This window comes from Littorina saxatilis, linkage group LG5 (genome assembly GCF_037325665.1).
Source record: "Littorina saxatilis isolate snail1 linkage group LG5, US_GU_Lsax_2.0, whole genome shotgun sequence".
Lineage (NCBI taxonomy): Eukaryota > Metazoa > Mollusca > Gastropoda > Littorinimorpha > Littorinidae > Littorina > Littorina saxatilis.
The window spans coordinates 6,730,818-6,755,144 of NC_090249.1; the positions used below are offsets into that span (position 1 = coordinate 6,730,818).

General features: G+C 43.4%; 1 protein-coding gene and 1 long non-coding RNA gene across 2 annotated transcripts in view; both read right to left on the reverse strand.

The window, feature by feature from the left end:
* Positions 1–24,327, reverse strand: part of LOC138966208 (uncharacterized) — a 349,546-nt gene that overhangs the window by 66,915 nt on the left and 258,304 nt on the right. The window lies entirely within an intron of this gene.
* LOC138965922 (receptor-type tyrosine-protein phosphatase epsilon-like) overlaps positions 1–24,327 on the reverse strand; it is a 103,492-nt gene that overhangs the window by 17,820 nt on the left and 61,345 nt on the right. The window contains exon 15 of the mRNA XM_070338002.1: positions 24,083–24,218. Coding sequence (XP_070194103.1) covers positions 24,083–24,218 — 136 coding nt within the window. The remainder of the gene's footprint in view (positions 1–24,082; positions 24,219–24,327) is intronic.

Genomic DNA, 24,327 nt, shown 5'->3' on the forward strand with positions numbered 1-24,327 from the left:
CATCAGCCTAATGCCGTGAGAAAACTCACTTAGCTCCCTTTACCCTTGGTCAAATCGTTTGTTTCTTGAAAGAGTCTGATGCGGGGGGAACAAATCGATAATGATTTTGTGTGTGCGAGTAGGGGTGGGTGATGCGGTTCAGGAAATGTGTGCCTGTGCCTGTGACTTGGGGTGAGGGATACGGTAAAGGAAATGTGTGCCTGTGCCTGTGACTTGGGGTGAGGGATACGGTAAAGGAAATGTGTGCCTGTGCCTGTGACTTGGGGTGAGGGATACGGTAAAGGAAATGTGTGCCTGTGCCTGTGACTAGGGGTGAGGGATACGGTAAAGTAATATTGTGCCTGTGCCTGTGACTTGGGGTGAGGGATACGGTAAAGGAATATTGTGCCTGTGCCTGTGACTTGGGGTGAGGGATACGGTAAAGGAAATGTGTGCCTGTGCCTGTGACTTGGGGTGAGGGATACGGTAAAGGAAATGTGTGCCTGTGACTGTGACTAGGGGCGAGGGATACGGTAAAGGAATATTGTGCCTGTGCCTGTGACTTGGGGTGAGGGATACGGTAAAGGAATATTGTGCCTGTGCCTGTGACTTGGGGTGAGGGATACGGTAAAGGAAATGTGTGCCTGTGCCTGTGACTAGGGGTGAGGGATACGGTAAAGGAATATTGTGCCTGTGACTGTGACTGTGACTTGGGGTGAGGGATACGGTACAGGAATATTGTGACTGTGACTGTGACTATCGTAATTTGGTAAGAACCAAGTGCACGTTAGGTACAGCATTCACTCTTTCACAGTCAACTGAATTTTTTTCACCACGGTACCAATTATACACCGACATGAAAACGCGCGTGCAATTTGCATGTGAACACACAAACACACAGAGATTCGTACACGTACATAGAAACACACACACACACACACACACACACACACACACACACATACACACACATACAAACAGACAGACATACTGACATGCACATACACACACACACTTTTTCAATGCCCCCCCCCCCCCAAAAAAAAAAAAAAAAAAAAAAAAAAAAAGAATATGTGAATAAAAATGCGATGTGTCCTCTCTCTAAAGCATTCTCGTGTTGAGTTTCGAATTTATGTCAAATGTGCACGTATACAGTCCTATAATCTGCATGGTAATTTTGTTTTGTGATCTATGCTGCAACTACTTCAAATTTCCCATAGAAAGGTTTTAATGTGTAACCTTTACCCCCCCCCTCCCCCTCGCTCCACACTTATCATCCAATCTCTGTCTTTCTGTGTGTGTGTGTGTGTGTGTGTGTGTGTGTGTGTGAGTGTGTGTGTGTATGTGTGTGTGTGTGTGTGTGTGTGTCATGTATGTGCGTGCGTGCGTGTGTGTGTGTGTGTGTGTGTGTGTGTGTGCGAGCGTGCGTGCGTGCGTGTGTGTGTGTGTGTGTCTCTCTCTCTCTTTCTCTCCCTCTCTTGAATTATTACAGCATCCCAAGGGTATTCTCGTATTTAACAATAATCTGTAGTGCATCTACGTTCAACGATATAAAGTGAATTAATTCCCACATCTCTCTCTCTCTCTCTCTCTCTCTCTCTCTCTCTCTCTGTCTCTCTGTCTCTCTCTCTCTCTCTCTCTCTCTCTCTCTCTCTCTCTCTCTCTCTCTCTCTCTCTCTCTCTCTCTCTCTCTCTCTCCCCCCTTCCTTCCGTGAAATATTACCGAATCCCATGCGTATACTTGTATTTCACAGTAATCTATGGAGTATCGTTGTTTATAGTGATGCGAGCTGCAACTAGGTTAGCCCCGCAGGATCCTGTCATTCCCTCTTCCAATACCGTCCCGTCTCTCGTCTCTGTATGACGCTTACTGTTTCTAGAGCTCGGAATCGCTGTGCGTTTTCATCGTATTCCCTGTGTGAATTATTCTTATTTGCAATGCCTGGTATGACAGATAGAGAGATATAAACATATACATGTATAGACGGATAGACTGATAGAAAGGCAGACAGGAAGATAGACAAACAGGCAAACAGATGATTAGGCAAAAAAAAAGAGGTCTGTTTACGGTAACATAGGCCCAAAAAATAGGGTCGGTAGGTCGGGATTTTTTTTTTTTTTTCCAAAAAAACATATTTTTACGTTATTTTGCCCAAAAAACAAGATTTTTTATTTTTTTTTTCCCAAATGCCCAAAAAAAGTCTAGGGTCGCGCGAAAAAACTAGGGTCGGTCGGGTTACCGTAAACAGACCTATTTTTTTTTTTGGCCTTAGTGTTGTCGTCACTCCACATTCCCCCAGGCTCTGTTCTTCTCTCCCTCTCTGCACAGTGGAACCTGCCCCAGTGACCACCTCTCGATCAAGACCACCTGCACATTAAGGCCACGCCCACGGATTCACAATTACTTTTTTCTCTCTAACTCTCACCTTTCCATGGCGACCACCTGCCTATAATGACCATCATTGGTCGGTCCCTTCCGTGGTCATTATATACAGGTTCGAAAGTATTTCTCTCATTCTTCCCTCCTTCACTCAACCCCCCCCCCCCCACCCCACCCCCCCACCCCGCCGTCCCCATTTTCTCCGCTGGTCAACCAGGGGCAGGAGAAATGCCAGTTGTTTTCTCATCTTTCCAAGCCTTTATGAAAGACCTTGGGGTGGACAGAGTAATCACACAAGAAAAGAAAAAGACAGAGAGAGGGGACAAGAAAAAGCAAGCTGAATTGGGGGCATGACAGAAGTGGACGCCGAGAGTGTTTTTATACGACGACCGGAAGGGGGAAGAGAAAGAGAGAGAGCGAGAGAGAGAGAGAGAGAGAGAGAGAGAGAGAGAGCGAGAGAGAGAGAGAGAGAGAGAGAGGAGAAAAGAATTGAGGGTATAACAGAAGTGGATGTTGAGGTGGTTTTTTTTATTCAAGTATCGAAAGGGGAGGGGGGGGGGGGGGGAGAGAGAAAAGGGAAAACCGGCTCACCATTGATCCTCCGATTGTATCGGAGCCGAAAGTAATTGGATTTATTGGATTTATGAAGGTCCTCTCCGCTCCTCGCTCGGAACGCTGCAATAACGACATGTCTGGGGTCCAAGCTCCCTCATGTCCGAACGCCCATATTATTCCAGCATCCCCCACTTCTCCCTCTCCACTCATGCCCTCCCCCCTCCCATTGCATTCTTCTGCCCCCACCCCCCCCCCCTCTCCTCCTTTGCTTTTTCATTTCCCGCCCCACACTCCCCTCCTCATCCCCCCACCCCTCGTCTCAATTGTTCTCCCTGTTTCTCTCTCTCTCTCTCTCTCTCTCCCTCTCTCTCTCTCTCTCTCTCTCTCTCTCTCTCTCTCTCTCTCTCTCTCTGCCCCCCCTCCCTTGTCTTCTTCATCACCCAAATTCCAAGTACAACTGCGTGACCATGATCGACCTTGGTGCTTCATGAAAACCTCAATCACTTGTGTTGGCCATAAAAATCATATCGCCAAATCTTCCCCTCATCCCCCTCCCCCTTCCTCATTCAATTTCTCACTCCTTCCTCTCCTCATACAATCTCCTTCTCTATCCAAGTACAACTGCATGACCCTGAGCGGTTTTAGTGCCTCATGAAAACCTCGATCACTTGCGTTGGCCAGAAAAATCATAATATTGTCTAGTTTCTTCCTCTTCCTTCATAATCCCTTTTTTTCTAATTCTTTAGTGCACGTGTACGTCTCCTCTCCTTGCGTCCCCTCGAAGCAAATTGCCTCCTTTGAGCGTGAAAAACCTCCACTCAATTGTGCTGACCAAAAAACTTAATACCATTCTGTTTCGTCCCCCATTCGCTGCCTTTCCACCTCCCCTTCCTACCCCTATTTCCCTCTATCTCCCCAAAACAGTGCGTGGTCCAAAAGCGCAATGGTTCCCGCTTAAACCAACTTCAAACTTATTGGTGCTCTGTCCGGCAACGACAATCCTAACTTTGTTAAATAATCATCAACAACATCCTATTCTTCTGGCCATACACCCTCAATTCGTCTTTTTCTTTCTCCTTTTCATTCTCTGCCCATCCGCCCCAGTGCCTCTTGAAACCCCCAATTATTTGTAATGATCATAACAATCTAAACATCATCCAATCTCTCTCCACACCATGGCACGTTCTTCCCTTTATCCTCATGTTCCCTCATCGACTTCATCGCCCCCCCCCCTCACACACAACCTCCTCATCACTGAAGTACCAGTCCGATGCTTGTAACAACGATCATAAACATTATATCATCAAATGCTCTGTTCTTCTTCTCCCTTTTCCACTTTCCTCACTATGTACATTCTTCTGCTCCTCTCCCTCTCTGATTTTTATTTACTACCCCCCCCCCCTCTCCTCCCCCACCCCCACGTCCAAATCCCCTCCACAGTACAATGCTCGATCCAAAAGAGCCACAGTGCCTCTTAAAACATCCATCTCACTAGTGCCGGCCATAAAAATCAAAAGATCATCATAATTATCCTTGCTCATCCGATTTCCTCTCTCCCTCCATCCATGTCTATCCCCCACACCCTCACCACTACCGCCCAACCCCTTCCCCTTTCTTCTCTGTTAGTACAATGCTTAATCCCGAGGAGCCTCATGAAACCCCACATCTCACTTGTGCCGACCATAAAAATCAAAAGATCATCATAATTATCCTTGCTCATCCGACTTCCTCTCTCCCTCCATCCACGTTCACCCCCCTATCACCCCTCCTCTTTCTTCTCTTCCAGTACAATGCTTGATCCAGAAGAGCCTTGTGCCTCATGAAACCCCAAATCCCACTAGTGCCGACCATAAAAATCAAAAGATCATCATAATTACCCTTTCTCATCCGACTTCCTCTCTTCCCCCATCCACGTCCAAATACACCCCCCTCCCCATCACCACCACTACTGCCCAACGCCCTCCTCTTTCTTCTCTTCTAGTACAATGCTTGATCCAGAAGAGCCTTGTGCCTCATGAAACCCCATGAAGAGCCCTGTGCCTCATGAAACCCCAAATCTCACTTGTGCCCACCATAAAAATCATAAGATCGTCAAATCTTCAAACCCAAATCCTCTCCTCCAAGAGTGCAATTCCCCGAGGCGGGTTCTATTAGCACGTGAAATACTGGCTTGCACGGGGCGAGGTCAGTGGTTTCTGCTGTCCGAATCGTTCCGTCCTTCCTGTCATTTCGCCTAGCCCTGGTTCGCTTTTCTGTCGTAATTACCATCTTAAGTGGACGTGATGCTAGCTTCAGAGATGATTTCAAGTGGACTTTGTGGCTTGGATCTGGAAGGGTGTTATGTTTTGCGTTTCAAGCACAACCAAAACAATGCGAGTGTATTTTTGTATTGTTTGTTTATTGTTTAGAAGCATAATCGTGGTATAGTAGGCAACGTCAGCCAACAATCCATGTTATTGCACTAGGGCTGTTCAATAGATAGGTGTGTCTGTGTATCACTTAAGGGTAAGTTTGATCGTGTGTGTTGAATAATACTTTCAAGTGTCATGGAACTGGCTTAGTTGCGTTTCAGACTTTGTGCTTAGTTATTTTCAGTTCTAACGCTAGCTAGACCAGGAGAGAAGCTTTGGGAGCAAGCAGAAAACAAGGATCGGATCATGCCCCTCCTGTAGACTATCAGTACGTCCAAACACAGGGACCATGATGGGCAAATCGACGTCGTCCCGGAATTTTGGCGTAACTTATTTTAGCAGAAGGCAAAACTGATTATTTTCAGAATGAAATGGTGTTTATATTTGTTCTTGGTATGGATAGAACAATAAAATAATGTTAAATCATGTATTGTCCATCGTATTTTAGAGAATATTTCTCATGGAGAATCATTTAATTACACTAAAGCACAAATACATCAAAATCGCGAAGAACATAATAACGCCAACACTCCAGGACGACGACGAAATGTGACACTCGGACCGCAAAAAAAAAAGTGATTCTAATTATCTATGCCTTAACTATCACACCACACTGACCACAACTGTGAAGGTTGTTGTTTTTACCCTTAGCACCACCTCCACCACCTTCATCATCACCAGTACGTCAGGAAGGACAGACCATTATGGGCAGTGTGACACTCGGAGCGTGACTTATGGGCGAGGGGTCACCGTCTCCAGATAGCCAGTAACACGCCCTGCCTCTTGGGACTAGCCCGGCCAGTATCAGCTCCAGACGCTCTGCCATCTCCGGTATCACTGGTCATTTTTTTTATACATAGGCCGCGTGGCCAGAAAGAAGCTGGACAGTGTGTGTGTGTGTGTGTGTGTGTGTGTGTGTGTGTGTGTGCGCGTGCGTGCATGCGTGGGTGCGTGAGTGCGTGCGTGCATGTGTGTGTGTGTGTGTGTGTGTTTGTGTGTGTGTGTGTGTGTGTGTGTGTGTGTGTGTGTGTGTCCAATACAGCCCATGGAATCAAGAAGTCTTTGGAATGTTTTGAGTGTTCTGTTCACTTTTCCATCGACACGCTCTACATCTGAATTCATTCAGGGCTCTTGGACAATGGCATTGGTTCCATGTTATTTTACAAAAGACGGATTTCACACTCTAATGCGTTGACCATGAACAACACTTTCAATGTCATATGTTTCTACCACAAACCTTACAGACACCATCATTCACAGCCAACTGTTCGTTTTGACGAAACAAGTTTCTAACCCAAAAGTAACACGCGCTGTTTACAATGTGTAAAGAATAAACAGCTAACATGCTCGCGAACTCTGAAAAAAAAGTTAAATGTCCACTGTCCACTGTCTTGGAACAATGTATCACACTGTCTCGTAGTAGTCTCTTCTACTTCATTCACCACTATCTCAGAAACTAGTGCTGCATTTACAGCACTGGCATTGAAACTGTTGACATTACACTTTAGTTAGAATTGTGCAAGCCTGTTTGAGAACCGAGTTACTTCATTTCATTTTTCTTTCCATTCGTCTTGACTGTTTTCGTTGTATACAGCGTACTGACCCGTTTGACCTTGAAAAGGACCTCAGGTTTTCCCAGTACTCTCGTCCTCACCAGTTCATTACATTCTCCTCATAAAAAAGAAATATCCCCAGGACTTGCCGCACCTGTGACCTTGACTCACACTTCGGACAATATTGGAGAAAGTCTTCACTGACGCTCGCGACCTCATGCGACCGCAGACGACACTGGCATCGAACCGATGAGTCCGCCTCCAAAGGCAATGGTCACTGTTTTTCTTTTTCTTTTTAAATTATGCTGACCTTTAAAGGCTGACATAGTCCTATTTAATTAGTTTAATTACTTCCAGGGCTTTTCCCATCGTTGCGGGGATGTATAAATTAAGCTTCCTGCAAAGTTTTAGGTTTGAAGTCCTTACCAATTACGAGAAATAATTAATTCTTTATTGCATTGTTTAGCAACAGTTCTCCAGGACTTGGGCTATTTTTAGACCGTTGACGTCACTTCGTGACGTTTCGTAAACCACTTTCACTTTGAGACTGTTCTGTTTACATTCGACACTATCAACACCACTTTGCAATACTGAAATAATTTTTTCTGTGTTCGAAAGCTACAGCCAATCGTTATTATATCCCCTTAGGTACAGTTTTATAACATTATTGGCACATGTAAACAATATGAATTAATAAATGAACGCTACGAATATGGCAGCCTTTAAGTGAATTGCCCTTTCTGCAGTATCATTCTTCACTTCCGGCTAAAAAATCTTCTACTCCATAGACCTGACCATGAAACTTGCTTGCTGGTAAGCAGTACGCCTATCTGAGAACCAAAGCACTCACTACAAAGAGTGACCCAAAAACCCCGAATTTGGAATATTTTTTTGAAATTGCACAAAAAGTCAGATATACCAATTGCCACGTGGTGGGCGGGTCGTGCATAAGCTAAATATAATGTACACCAAATATGAAGTAATTCGGTCAACAGATGTAGAAGTTATTAGCATTTGTGTGGGTTGCATTTGCCCTGTATAAACTTTCAATCGTGTTCTGTCGTTCTTTCTGTCTTTTTTATTTATTTATTTTTGTTTTATTTTGGGGGGAAGGGGGGGGGGGAGATATACTGTCCAATATGTCCTTGAAAAGCGATCGCAGATTTCTGGTCCTTGTTGAATTTCCAATAATAATAATAATAATAATTAAGTAGATGTGTACTGCCGGGCAGTACATACCCCAAGCGAAGTCGTCCATCTGTGTGTACATGATTCTCTCTCTCTCTCTCTCTCTCTCTCTCTCTCTCTCTCTCTCTGTCTTAAAATGTGTCATCGATGACGTGTTTTCATACTTGCTAATGCGGCAGGCTAATCATGACGTCAAATTGAAACTTCTTGAAGTCTCTCAGAAAGGGACATGAAAACCATGTGGGGGTTACTGGTTTGGGCTGAAAAAAAACCCAACTCCACCTAAAATTCAAGCGCCTATGGGGCTGAATTATGCAGCATAAATTGTGAAACATCAGGATATCTCACACTTTCAATTCTGCCATCATGTCAAATCTGACAACAAACCTACCCACAAAATGTCATAAATATCGGTGTAGAATTGAGACTTAACGGTTTTTAACTGCCAAAAATAAGTTTTTTTGACTGGAATAGTTTGTCTTGAAATTCAGTTTGGGACAACGGACCCACCCACTAAATTTCATAAAGATAGGTGAAAATTTAAATGTAACGGTTTTTAACTGCCAAAATTATGTTTTTCTTCTGGAAAAGTATGGAGTGAAAATCAGTTGGGGACAACGAACCTACCCACAAAATTTCATAAATATCGATGAAGAATTGAGATTTAACGGTTTTTAACTGCCAAAAATAAGGTTTTTTGTCTGGAAAAGTATGTCTTAAAATTCAGTTTGGGACAACGGACCCACCCACTAAATTTCATAAAGATAGGTGAAGAATTGAAATTTAACGTTTTTTAACTGCCAAAATTATGTCTTTCTTCTGGAAAAGTATAGAGTGAAAATCAGTTGGGGACAACGAACCTACCCACAAAATTTCATAAATATCGGTGAAGAATTGAAATTTAACGGTTTTTAACTGCCAAAATTATGTTTTTCTTCTGGAAAAGTATGGAGTGAAAATAAGTTGGGGACAACAAACCTACCTTTAAAATTTCATAAGAATCAGTGAAGAAATAGGATTTAACGATTTTTTAACAGCCTTGACACTGAACATTTGATAAATCATTGGTGATGTCATCATAACCCAGTCGTTGTAGTTGTCGTCGTAGTTGTTGGTGTTGTTGTTGTCATGTTCGTTGTCGTGATTGTTGTTGTTCTCGTGTTGTTGTTTTTGTTGTTGTTGTTGTTGTTGTTGTTGTTGACGTCGTCGTCGTCGATGTCATTTGTTGTTGTTGTTGTTATCGTCGTCGTCGTCGTCATCGTCGTCGTTGTCAGAGGTTATTTCTAAAGATTTCATTGATAGTCTTTGTTCTCGTCACCAAGACTTGCTAAGAACAAGCTTGGAACAGCAAGAGTTCCAAGAACAAGATTAGAACAACTCATTACATCATTACCAGTACGTCATTTGTATTTAGAACACACTTTAGAAAAAAACTCTTCAGCTACAAACCAGTCACCCTCACATGTCGGAGGTGTTTGTCTAAACCACTTACTGAAATGTTTTGAGGTTTAATGACCATACACATGTTGAACCGGTGAGTGTCTTCCGCTGCTTAATTCGCAAATAACTATTTTATTAAAGTCCGCTTGAAACGCTCAAAGATGAAATTCCATGTTAAAAAGTGACAAAAGTTTCACATTTTCCCGTTGTAACAGCTTCCGATGATATTATATGAAAATTCTGATCCTCTGAGAGGATTCCCCGAAACAAAATCAGTTTGTACGCCTAATTTTAATAGAATTGTCCAAACAGTGTCGCTAATATTGTGCTAAAAGATGAATTCTAGAACAATGTTCACAGACAGACACCACTTGGCAAAAAAATTTTCAGTGCTGGGAGATGAAAAAAAAAACTACCTCGCTACGCGCGGGCTCCGCCCGCGCTCCGCTTGGATAATATAAATACAAAGATGATATTATAATAATACACATTTACAAATATCACTCACGTGCATACATCCTCGTGCACACCACGCGCATACACACTCCCACTCATTAACAATAGCACTGTGCGTCCATTTATTCCCATCGCCTTAAAAACACCCCAATGTTTCGTTGCTTCTCGTGTCTTCAGTGACACTAATTAAGGTAAGGACAAAACAAGAGAACGCCCACTCTTATCGTGAAAGAGGTCTTAGCTTCTCTTGTCCTCTCGTAGAAGACAACAGCACTGGCCATTTATTGCATTCTCCATAGAAAGAAATATCCCCAAACTTTGCTTCTTCCGAGACCTTGACTCACACTCGGGACGATATGAGAGAAATTCTCCACTAACACTCGCCACCTCCTGAGATCCCAAAAGACATTCCCACGAACCACTGAATCCACCCCAAGGGCAATGGCCACCCATTTATTATGGTGTCCTTTGTGGCGAAAAGCTATCTAATTGTTTTCATTCTTTTGTCTCAAGCAAAGGTTCCAGTGCTCCTCTCCGTATCTCCTTCCTCTCTGTGGGATTTAGTAGTCCGCTAAGCCTTGAGTCACCGCCATGGCTTTCCAATAACTGTGGTCATTTGTTACCCGGAGTCTTGTAAAGAATGAGAATGGTCGGGATGTCCCATTCCTCTTCTCCTTCGACTTCTTCTTCTTCTGACACGGATTTCGACCCCTACGGATCATTGCTCTCAAGAAGTGCTTGCTTTTTGTGTGTGACCAAGATCTCCACCCAACCTCCCCCCATTATAACTGAACAATGTTTGTGTGACTCCGTCCTCCCCATACGATAACTGCACATCCAGACCTGTGTAATATCTAAGTATATCGTCACCTTGATTTGCTTATTGGTCGTCTGTGTACAACATGGGTCTACTGACGACAGCTCTCTAGCAGATAACAGTGTCAGCGGTATTTGTTATTTTCAACAGCAGCCGAAAAAGAAGAAACAAGAAGGACAATTCAGAGGAAGAAGGACAAGGAGAAGGAAAAGGAGAAAGAAAAGAAGAAAGAGAAGTTGAAGAAGAACCCTGTCTTTTACATCCCCCCATCTCATCTTCTTTTCCGCTGATATTTTTCCCCATCCCCATTTTATTACCCCCCCCCCCCATCCCCCTTCGAGCTCTCCCTGCATCCTCCCAATCTCCGTTCATGGGGTGTCTCATTCTCATTCTTTTTAACACATCCACCTCCCTCGGGACAAGAGAGTGCATTACTCAGCAGTCTTCTTGTCCGGCCCTAAAGCAAGGCTCGTCTTCCTTATTGCCATGGCCTCGAGTTGTGCTGGTTGGAGGGGGTGGGGGAATGGATTGGTGGGAGGGAGGGAGGAAACGCACATCGTAGATATTTCAATGTCCATCCTCAATGACGGACAAGGCCTAAAAAAAAGTTAGAAGAGCATACTAACACGACTGTCCGACTCTGGTAATAGTTTCTTTCGGATGTAAATGATGATGGCGGTTGGGTGGGTGGAGGGGGAGGGTAGTGGAGAGAGAGGGGGGAGGGGTTGTAGGGAGGGAGAAGGCGCACATCGTGAATATTTTAATGTCCAATCTTCAGTGACAAACCAAGCCTCAGAAAAAAAACACCCACAGAAGAACATATTCACAAACTGAACTGTCCGACACTGGTAACAAGTTTTAGGCTTAACAACAAGCAATTTTTACATGTCGTATCCCCCATGTGAACACACTGTAAAACGTATTAAGGTCTAATTCTTACGGCAATACTGAGGGCAACATGAATTTTTGCTCAATACGCATACCCGTCGAATTTAACCTCCAAGTCCTTCCCCGAGGTAGTTGTTTTTATAGCCGCCTTTATGCAAAGCATAAATCGGCTATTTAGGATTCGCTCTGGTTGTTTGTTTGTTTGTATCTTTTTAACAGCCTTCGGGAAGGAAACTATCCTTCGTTTGCTTTTGTTACACGCCTACCCCTGTCATGCATGCAGCCTGAAGTTGCCATCCATTACTATTGCCCAAGGGGAAATGGATCAGTCTGGCGGGTCTCCAAGTCATTCGTTACTGGTAAAACCGCCTACCCCAAATAACGTACTTGTTTACACAATGGTCTACAACCCTCATGTGATTAGTCTGTCGACGAGATGGTACAGACATTTGCATTGGCCTCGGGAAAAAAAGAGAAACCAACTGTATTCAATTTTCACACATGTTATCATTATTGCACTTGTGGGAAAAGTGCGCTCTTTGACATACGCTCCGAGGGTACAGAAATCATTAATATCATTGCTAACCAAGACGGAGGACTACCCTGGAGGGACTGTTTAATTCAGTGACCTACACTTCACCAAGATATGGCGGGAGCAATAACGTCTTACAATGGCTTTGGGAGCAAAACAAGGTCTGACTGACAGACAGAAAGTATTCCTCCGAAGAGTTTTACAGTACTGCACATTACTAATGCTGTCAGACGGCGGATACTATAGTAATACAACCAGCCTCAGGCACGACAGAAGTTGGTAATTTCGAAACGAGCCGTAGAAACCCCTGCCTATTTACTTTCTCTGATGAACAGACGTAGCATAGCCTATGTACGCCGTTTCGATTATTTTAAAGCATTACACTTCAGGCAAACGTGTGTTCTTTTGCATAAGCTACTCATCTAGTGAAAGCATTATTGTCACTGCTAACCCAGACGCCGCCTCCCCTGAAGGAACTCTTTTACTCAGCGACCAACCCTACACCACATAGTGACGGTAATGATGCTTTACGATGGCTTTGGGACAAAGACATTCTGTCTGCCCCAGCCTTATTAGGCAACGTATCCATCCCAATGTACTATACGACAGAACTTGGTTATTCCTGAGATTTGGGGTGGTGTGCATAGCAAAGTGTCCAACTGGGAGTGGCGCATGCACTAGGTCGGATAGGTTAAAATCTCAAATAAAATTCTTTATCAACCAATCCGACCCAACGCTTGATTCCCACTCACTTGGACACTCTCTCGTGCACTTCACCCCCAGAGGAAACCCTCTTTTCTCTTCAATTGGCCGTGCATATATTCAGGTTTGAGGCAAGCGTAATACATTTACTCGAGTAAAAACGGCGTTCTGTCGCGACAGAGGTTGCTTCTCTAGCACCGCCACGATTAATCTCTTTGATGGTACTTTGCCCTGAAGGATTGCATCATGAGGTGGTGACTGACATTATCTTGGAGTGGTATTAGCAATAGTAACGTATTGCAATACTGTTTTTGTCTACGTCTCCTTCGTTTTTTTCTTCGTTCTTACATTTAGTCAAGTTTTGACTAAATGTTTTAACATAGACGGAGGGAATCGAGACGAGGGTGGTGGTGTATGTGTGTATGTGTGTATGTGTGTGTACCGTGTGTGTAGAGCGATTCAGAGAAAACTACTGGACCAATCTTCATGAAATTTCCCATGAGAGTTCCTGGATATAGACGGTTTTTTTTCATTGTTTCGATTAATGTCTTTGATGACGTCAGATCCGGCTTTTTATTAAAGTTGAGGCAGCATTTTTGAACAAAATTGGTTGAAATTTTGGTGAAGGAACCTTCGACGAAGCCCGGACTATGGTATTGCATTTCAACTTGGAGGCTTAAAATCTAGTTAATTAGTTTGCTCATTATAGTTGTCATTAAAATCGAATTTTCACTAACAGATTTAAAAATGATTGCATCGTATTCCTCAATTTCTTCTGAAATCAAAAATATATAAATATGTCATTTTTACTCTAAAAATGTGCTCAGAATGACAGAACATAGGTTAAGTAAGTACTGCGTTTCCACGCTACCCGGAGACGAGCGTGACCCGTCTCTATTTTGGGGTGTGGTTAGTCGAGACTATCTTAAAAATGGTCTCGGCGATGACTCTTTATTGTGTTCATCTGCTAACTTTAATGCCGACAGCTTGACTAAATGTTTTTATATCGCTTCACGCGACTTGTTTTTTGTTACCTCAGTTGAATGCAGGCTGCTTCAAGCCTTATTTTTTGCCATTCATTTTTTTTTTTTTTTTTGGTTGCGGGGAGCATCCTTCTTCATTGGTCTTTTTTTTGTAATCAAATTTATACTTTAACACCTTTCTGTCTAACTGTTTGTGTCTTCTTTGTTTTTCAGGCACACTCCTTCTCGTGTAAACACTTCGGCTCACCATCTCAGATCCAGCCAGGCTTTTACATGGGAAAAGACCATCCATCCAATTGGTCTAATACCAAAAATGAACAGCCTGGGTGCTCTTTATTCACAGTTGGAATCATATTTGTTGAATCAGTTTCGTAAAAGCCACCAGTGAACCAGATGGTCTTATCCCATGTAAAAGCCACCAGTGAACCATATAGAGGGATGGTCTTATCCCATGTAAAAGCCACCAGTGAACCATATAGAGGGATGGTCTTATCCCATGTAAAAGCCACCAGTGAACCATATATAGGGGTGGTCTTATCCCATGTAAAAGCCACCAGTGAACCATATATAGGGATGGTCTTATCCCATGTAAAAGCCACCAGTGAACCATATATAGGGATGGTCTTAACCCATGTAAAAGCCACCAGTGAACCATATAGAGGGAAGGTCTTATCCCATGTAAAAGCCACCAGTGGACCATGTAGAGGGATGGTCTTATCCCATGTAAAAGCCACCTGTGAACCATGTAGAGGGATGGTCTTATCCCATGCAAAAGCCACCTGTGAACCATGTAGAGGGATGGTCTTATCCCATGTAAAAGCCACCAGTGAACCATATAGAGGGATGGTTTTATCCCATGTAAAAGCCACCTGTGAACCATGCAGAGGGATGGTCTTATCCCATGTAAAAGCCTCAGATGGTCAGCCGACCTGTTATGCCGAGAAGGAGTGTGAATGTAGAAACACGCCCGCCCTAGGGTACCACAGCAGCCTGGCTATTCTCAGAACTTTTTATTTTAGAACTTACCAAAAGATAAACTTGGAGTAAACCCGACTCTCTGTGCTCCTTTTGGGGTATTGGCAATATACTAGGTTCACTTAGACTCAATAATATTTATTAGGTCTGTTTACGGTAACATAGGCCAAAAAAATAGGGTCGGGATTTTTTTTTTCTTTTCCCAAATGCCAAAAAAAGTCTAGGGTCGCGCGAAAAAAATAGGGTCGGTCGGGTTACCGTAAACAGACTATTTTTTTTTGGGGGGGGCCTTACATTCGAGACGAGTATTTAGCATAAGTGACACGTAAGCGCCTTCCTGTTCTGTTCATGCCAGTAGTCTGTCTGTTTGTACATGTGTTTCCTAATAACACCATTCAACCTTTTTTCCCCTCATTATAGCATCTCTTACAACCCAAGAAACCATACTCTATGAGATAAATGACTGAAATAGTGAAGACTGGTAGTGCATGAAGCAACAATAGTGTTCTTCAACATTCTGCTAAGGACCTATTTTCGTCTGCGTTTCCTTATTTAGCGACACGCATTGCATACCCTTAGGTGCTACCGTAGTCTGGTTCAGTTCAAACATTAGTAAGCCCGACTCAGTGTTGATACTCCTTTTAGGGTATTGGCCATAAGTGTATTCACTTCGACGCAGTACTATATTTATTACCCTCGGGGACAGTATTTCGCAAGGCGACACACGCCTCTTCTGTATTCATCATGGTATTATATTAGTCTGTTCGGTTACAGGCGTTCCCTGAGGGATACTTTGGTTTAGTGACCTATAACCATGCACCCAGAGTGGTATTATAGTATAGTAACGTACCCTAGTATCGAGGCCCCTGGGTGAAGGATTGTTTTCGTCTGATTATCACACTACAGTCATGCGCCTACAATATTATGAGTGTACTCGTCTTCTTTCCACTCTCTATAAATTGTCGTTTGTCTCACGGCAATACTACATTTAGCTACTGTTCTTGTCTACTGTCCACTCTCTATTGTCGTTTGTCTCACGGCAATACTACATTTAGCTACTGTTCTTGTCTACTGTCCACTCTCTATTGTTGTTTGTCTCACGGCAATACTACATTTAGCTACTGTTCTTGTCTACTGTCCACTCTCTATTGTCGTTTGTTTCACGGCAATACTACATTTAGCTACTGTTCTTGTCTACTGTCCACTCTCTATTGTCGTTTGTTTCACGGCAATACTACATTTAGCTACTGTTCTTGTCTACTGTCCACTCTCTATTGTCGTTTGTCTCACGGCAATACTACATTTAGCTACTGTTCTTGTCTACTGTCCACTCTCTATTGTCGTTTGTCTCACGGCAATGCTACATTTAGACAACAAGTCCGGAAAGACAGATATTCTCAGTGTTAGTTTCTTCGTTGTACAACACCCCTTCCGTCTGCCACACGCTAGAGGAGTCGCTCTCAATAGCAGCACTACGAAAATAACTCTGTCGGGTTTGTCTGGGTTGCTAAAGAGTGAAATACTCTTCTTTTAGTGAGGCAAGCTTTAAATAAACATGCTCCTTGTCCACGTGTATCAGACACCCCCCTCACTAATGACTGGCCAGTAATGTCCCGTGGGGAAAGTTTGCCTCACTAAAAGCAAGAGTATTCACTCTTTCACAGCCCATACAAACCCGACAGAGTTATTTCCGAGCATCCTTTATTCTTTTGGCCATCGCCAAAACATCGTTGTCGTCGTCAATCGCCAGCCTGTTGGGGTCCTCTGGCAGGTAGTCGAGAGATATTCTGGGCATAGGGCTACGGGTCTTTGCGTCAATGTTGTCCTTATTGCCACATCTACCCCGAGGGATTACCCCCCAAAACTGAACACAACAACCCCGCAGTTGTACTCAACTCGGTGTACTGCGATAACCTCAAGCTAAGAGAACACATATTTTTTTCGTCTGAGTCTCCCAGCATTGTTACTCGCCTTCGCAATGTGCATTCTAGCACCGTCATAGTATACTGTCGCAATACTTGCTGTGAAAATAGTAATGTCTTTAACCCCTTGACTGCCTTAGGACGGGTATACCCGTCCTGCACTTGTGCATTATTTCCATGATTAGATACTAAAAACAGATTCTTGGTTGAATTTCTTTTAAAAATAACATAGGTTTTACTTTTCTACCTACTGTCAGTTTGGAGCTAGAATTTTTTGTGAATTATTACACCCCGAACTCCAATATTCCCTGGCAGTCAGGAAGTTTTGATTGGCAGCAAAAGGGTTAAATATTCATCAAGCGATACAGTGAACACTGTTAAAAGTCTCTTCCCTATCCCTTGCATCAATCTGTCTTTGGTGACAGGCATGAGCTACGAGACTCTTTGGAGTACTGCCATGTAGTGACTGTACCCCGGGAGACTCAGCCGTGAACCGATCCAAACAACCCCGCAGTTATACTCAAGTGTATAAAGGTAACCGCTGAAGACAAACATATTTTGGTCTGAGTCGCTGGTACACACACTTTGGTGGGCTCACACACAACCATACGCACGCACGCGCTCGCGCGCACGCACACACACACGCACGCTCATACACACACACACACACACACACGCTCTTACACACACACACACACGCCCGCACGCACGCACGCACACACACACACGCACGCACGCACGCACACACACACACACGCACGCACGCACGCACACACACACACACACGCACGCAAGCACGCACGCATACACATTGACACACAACTACTTCTATACTACTTCTACTAGTTCTACTACCATGGTCCAGCGAGGAACTGCAATACTCTCTAAAAACAAATATTTCTGAGTGTCCCAAGTCAGCAACACCTCGCCTTGACTGAGATATTGTTGGATGTAATATGTTCCACAGTAATGGTCCACGGCTGACAAGTACTTGCTGCAAGAATAATGATAATGTTATTAACTCTCATGTGGTCCTACACTTATATAAATTATATAGTTTGCCCAGCATCATATTGATACGGTGCATTTACTGGAAGAAGAGAGAAAGAAAGCACGCTCGAAATAAAAGAAAAGCTTCCTCAAAATCTGGTTGATGTTTATAGAGGGCCCCAAAGGGTTTTAAATCGTGATCGTGATTGGCGTTTTTTGACCTTTCTGTGACCGTGATTGCCAAAATTTCCGTTTCGGTGATCGTGATGGGACTTTGCCCGTGATCCGTGATGACAAAAAAAATCAAGTCTCGTGATCGTGATCGTCATTTGTGTTCGTGATCGTGATGGGCATTATTGTCAAAGCATTTTATTTTCAACGTACATTTTTCACAGCTGTATCACTCTATGATCCTCTATTCGTCAAGGTGTTTGTGAAAAATCAAGGTAACTGTGATCGTGAAAGCTAAAATTTCCCTTCCCGTGATCGTGATGATACCCCCCCTTTGGGGCCCTCTTTATACAAAGCCGGATTTTCCCGTGTAACATGCCCCTAATGGCTTTGCCGTGAGGACGTAAAACTGACATTTTCTCAAATCTGGGTTAGTGCAGAAGTCTTCTTCGTTTTTCTTGGATTAAAGTTTATATATGGGCCTGCGAGTCAAAAAGGTTTATTTGTTTGTTTGTTTGCTTAACGCCCAGCCGACCACGAAGGGCGCCATATCAGGGCGGTGCTGCTTTGACATATAACGTGCGCCACACACAAGACAGAAGTCGCAGCACACACAGGCTTCATGTCTCACCCAGTCACATTATTCTGACACCGGACCAACCAGTCCTAGCACTAACCCCATAATGCCAGACGCCAGGCGGAGCAGCCACTAGATTGCCAATTTTAAAGTCTTAGGTATGACCCGGTCGGGGTTCGAACCCACGACCTCCCGATCACGGGGCGGACGCCTTACCACTAGGCCAACCGTGCCGCAAAAAGGTTTACGCCTCTTACAAAATGTATATGCTTCAAAAACAACACAAACAAAAAAGCGCAGATTTGCTTAAACCCCCTCTTTATTCATCCTTTACTTTACTTTATTTGGTGTTTGACGTCGTTTTCAACCACGAAGGTTATATCGCGACGGGGAAAGGGGGGAGATGGGATAGAGCCACTTGTCAATTGTTTCTTGTTCACAAAAGCACTAATCAAAAATTTGCTCCAGGGGCTTGCAACGTAGTACAATATATTTATTACCTTACTGGGAGAATGCAAGTTTCCAGTACAAAGGACTTAACATTTTTTACATACTGCTTGACTAAAATCTTTACAAAAATGGACTATATTCTATACAAGAAACACTTAACAAGGGTAAACGGAGAAACAGAATCCGTTAGTCGCCTCTTACGACATGCTGGGGAGCATCGGATAAATTCTTCCCCCTAACCCGCGGGGGGGCTTTATTCATTCCAGACCACCACTTTCAAACATCCCAACAAGACTTCGAGCTCCCTCAGAGAAAAAAAAAACCCCGTTCTTAAATCAGCTGTCGCTCCCTCAAGGCATTTGATGTTCCCTCTAGATCTCTACGTCTGTTTTGAGCGAAATCTTTGGGTTTTTTTCTCTCTCGCAATAATGCAGTACTGGTCGGAATTGTTTGAAAAGTGGGTTCTCAGACACAGATTCACATTTCAAAGCTGAAAATACCGCGTCAGCTTTTAAGACTGAATCACGCAGACAAACACCCGTAAACCTTTCGTAACCGAAGCTTGTCATTTTAATCGTATGAGATTTGGGGGTCTTTCGTCTGAAACTGTTTCGTGAAATCTCTGAAGAGTACTTTGATGCTTTTGACAAGATATGGAAAGAAAGCTAATCTGGTTGGCTTTTCAGCCTTTCAGCCCCTCAATCCCTGTCTTTGTCTCAAGATCGCGCAAGGTTTTTGGTCTTCCATTTACAACTAATTTCTGAAGAAAAGAGTGGCTTGGTGCTGTGCAAGTCATTGCAGCAATACTCATTTTGTTTGGCTTTCCCTTTCAGTGCAGGTATTTTTGTCTCTGCCCCGCAAACAGGCGAGCAAACAGGCAAGCAACTTACCAATTAGCAACGCTCGTTCACTCACTTTGTCTTACACACCTATAGTTACCTGCTCGCTCAGTCTGACCCTGTCTTACTCTGTCTTTTTACATTTAGTCAAGTTTTGACTAAATGTTTTAACGTAGAGGGGGGAATCGAGACGAGGGTCGTGGTGTATGTGCGTGTGTGTGTGTGTCTGTCTCTGTGTGTGTGTGTGTAGAGCGATTCAGACTAAACTACTGGACCGATCTTTATGAAATTTGACATGAGAGTTCCTGATTATAAAATCCCCGAACGTTTTTATCATTTTTTTGATAAATGTCTTTGATGACGTCATATCCGGCTTTTCGTGAAAGTTGAGGCGGCACTGTCACGCCCTCATTTTTCAACCAAATTGGTTGAAATTTTGGTCAGGTAATGTTCGACGAAGCCCGGACTTCGGTATTGCATTTCAGCGTGGTGGCTTAAAAATTAATTAATGACTTTGGTCATTAAAAATCTGAAAATTGTAAAAAAAATATGTTTTTTATAAAACGATCCAAATTTACGTTTATCTTATTCTCCATCATTTGCTGATTCCAAAAACATATAAATATGTTATATTTGGATTAAAAACAAGCTCTGAAAATTAAATATATAAAAATTATTATCAAAATTAAATTTTCCAAATCAATTTAAAAACACTTTCATCTTATTCCTTGTCGGTTCCTGATTCCAAAAACATATAGATATGATATGTTTGGATTGACTACTACCCCGCTCTTCTTGTCAATGTCACTGCCTATGCCGTGAGCGGTGGACTGACGATGCTACGAGTATACGGTCTTGCTGCGTTGCATTGCGTTCAGTTTCATTCTGTGAGTTCGACAGCTACTTGACTAAATGTTGTATTTTCGCCTTACGCGACTTGTTTGTTCCTTTTTTTTGGAGCATATCATTGATATGTTTTGTTGGTGTTCATTGTTTCTAAGTTCCGTGTTGCTACTCCAGACGGCAGCCATTTAGCTGTAGCTCCCCCCTCTCTCTCTCTCTCTTCTCTCTCTCTTCTCTCTCTCTCTCTCTCACCCCCCCTCTCTCTCTCTCTCTCTCACCCCCTCTCTCTCTCTCACCCTCTCTCTCTCTCTCTCTCTCTCACCCCCTCTCTCTCTCACCCTCTCTCTCTCACCCTATCTCTCTCTCCCTCTCTCTCTCTCTCTCTCTCTCTCTCTCTCAAACACACACACCCTCCCTCCCCCCTCCCTCTCTGTGAAATACTTTACCCCCATCCAACCCATCACCACTACCCCCAATCCCGAAACCATAACCTCATATCCCCCCAAAACAGCACGACGGTACAAGGGATCAAGCGATCAAACTGACGTAAAACACGAAAGTGCATTAGTCGTTATGGACAGAGCTTTCAGCACTAGCAGCGGACCGGAGCCGCCGAGATAAAAACTCTCCCCAGCGAAAGATGGCTCCGTCTCGAAAGCGAGTTACACGTCGCTTCTGTGAAGGACACTTCAATAAAAAGCACCGACAGCTTTTTGCTGAAGGTCTGAAGACGTCAAAGGTATTTGTACCGGAATGAGAGGAGGTTACTGACTCGGCTGGGCAATCTGGAGTAGGACTGAGTAGGGTGGAGTAAAACGCTCGCCAAGACATCTCACAAAGCATAGATGATAGCCATATTAATTATATACTCCCAAAAAGACCTGGCATTAAAGTCCTCTCTCTCTCTCTCTCTCTCTCTCTCTCTCTCTCTCTCTCTCTCTCTGACTGACTTGACCCAGTTTTATAACTACCATGTAGTGAAATGATGGAGGAGGTTTTGAATGGTAAGGTGATGGTTCCGAAAGTGGGGTTCGTTAGAGAGACGGCGCGCGAGAAAGCCATGGACTTGCAACAGTCATTTCATCCGTAGGAGGACAGACAAGACGTTATCTGAGAGAGAGAGAGAGAGAGAGAGAGAGAGAGAGAGAGAGAGAGAGAGAGAGAGAGAGAGAGAGAGAGAGAGGGAGGGAGGAGAGAGAGAAAACAAAAAGGTAGAGAGAGACAGACAGACAGACAGACAGACAGGGCGAGAGAGACACCGACAGAGACACAGTAAAAAATCAAGACAGAGAGAGAACGGAACCGGCCGACCGACCGACTGACAGACATACAGAGACAAAGATAGATTCAAAGTTTAGCATCGAGAAAATGCAAGGCATGCATCCTTTCTATGAAATCACAAAAACTAAAAAAAAAAATTGTATGAAAGAAAAATTGTAAGAAAGAACGAAAAGAACAACAGATAGAACAGAAAAATGCTAACTCAAATGTTCTGCTCAAAAACTACATAGCACCCACTCTACCAAATCACAATCGAAGACAAGACAAATAACCAGTATGGCGTCCGCACCGAGGTGACACGTACAATCCGCACTCTGAAAAGTCCAGTGCCATAATGAACAGAAATAGAAACAAGTGATATTCTTAATCCAGAAGCGCCGCTCTCAGTTCTTACGGCCATCGCGAAACGCTGGTGTCGTCGTTAATCACAACCCTTGTGGTGCTCACTCACGATTTGTTTCGATTTTTTTTCTGTACTACAATGTTTAAGGGGCTTAACTCCAGTGGCGTACGGCCCTTCTGCAAGAGTTGTCCGGACTTCAAATATCTTCAGCACGACGGAGTGGAGTGGTGTCCCTTTTGGAATTGTTCTTCCGGTTGATTAAAAATGAATCTTTCTAATTCTTCTTTTGTTTGTCTGTTTAAAAAAAAAAAAAATTGACTGATTAATTGACTAATTGTTTAATAGTTTTTTTCTTTGTCTTATTTTCTTCTCAAAAGTTGCTGTAATGTTAATTCAAATACTTTTTTATGGTCCTCAGCGATCTTCACCTCGTGGAACTTGGATTGGAGTGCATTCCCCATGGCTGCATGTCCAAACAGCCTACACCACAAACGCAATTGTTTTCATTAACTGGGCTTTCACTTAAAAAAAAAACACACACAGCTAACTTGGTATCGGTCAAACACACAGATAACTTGGTATCGGTCAAACGTTCCAACCAGCGTTGATACATAATAATCTAAAATTAACTTAATCAAATAATGTCTCATTTATAAACGAAACAATTCCACCTTTGCACCGCCATCTTTCTGATTTTACTTCTGCGTCAACGGTTCGGCGCCTAGGGTATATTTCATTGCGCGAACCCCAATATGCTGATATACTGCTTTTGGAGCTGACAACACCAATACAACTTTTCGAAAACTTTTGCGGCACCAAATAAAAGTGATCTCAGAGAAGAAGGACGGGTGGGGAGGGGGGGAACGGGGGGGGGGGGGGGGGGTTCAACATAATTCACGGTTGAAAAGTTGTTGCTTATAACAACATGCGACGAACACAGGCGGTGTCTGGGCCAGAAAGTTATGGATATATAGGAGTACGCTAGACATTCTCAATAAAAGAAGTCAATTTTCTTGTGTGTCGCGCATACTGAGACATATCGAAATAGCTGGCAGTTTCTTACGACATCCATTTTTCTGGTTGGAGGCTGGGGATGGAGAGAGCTACTTTGACTGGTATTGGTGCACCGCTGACAGATATTATTGCAAAATCCACAGAGACTTGTACTTGTAGGGGTACGTGTTATTTCCTCGTTTCTTTCGTCAGTGTCAATTCCACACATTTCACATATTCCCCAACTTGATTTTCTTGGGAAATGCGTGGCAAAAGCAATTCAGGCTGACAAATAAAAACTCTCAAATGTGGAGGGAAATGATCTCAACTATGTGGTAGGTGCTTTAAGTCGTACAGCCTAATTGACTGAAAACCCTTTTGAGCAAAGACCTGGCGTATCTTTTTGTTAAAATGTCACACAGTTCACGTTCATTAATTAATTCGCTAAATTCACATGCACTTTGATTGAGTGGATGTGGCTAAAGAAACAAATACACAGAAAACAAAACAAACTAACTAGAAATCGACTGAACCGTCTAAAAGACACACAAAATACAACACCAAAAACAACAACACCAAAAACAACAACAACAACAACAACAACAACAACAACAACAACAACAACAACAACATCAACAACGACACCTTTTCTTGCAAATACAGGCTTTTTCTCCAACAGATCAACAGACAGACAGACAACCTCTCACACATATGCATACTCTCTTGCTCTCTCTCTCTCTCTCTCTCTCTCTCTCTCTCTCTCTCTCTCTCTCTCTCTCTCTCTCTCTCTCTCTCTCTCTCTTTGTGTACTCACAAAGCTCTGCACCATGTTGACCCGCTGTGTGCGCATGAGCTGCACGAAGTTGTGGACGTCAATGATGCCCTCTGCCCGTGCCCGCTCCAGCTGCGTGTCTATGGAGATGTAGGTGCCCGTCCGACCCACGCCAGCACTGAAACATACAACACAACACATATATATACAGACCCAAAACAGCTAGATTGCAAAAGTTCCAAAATAAAAACAAACAAAATGCTAGTGAATAAAACGTACGTTTCCTT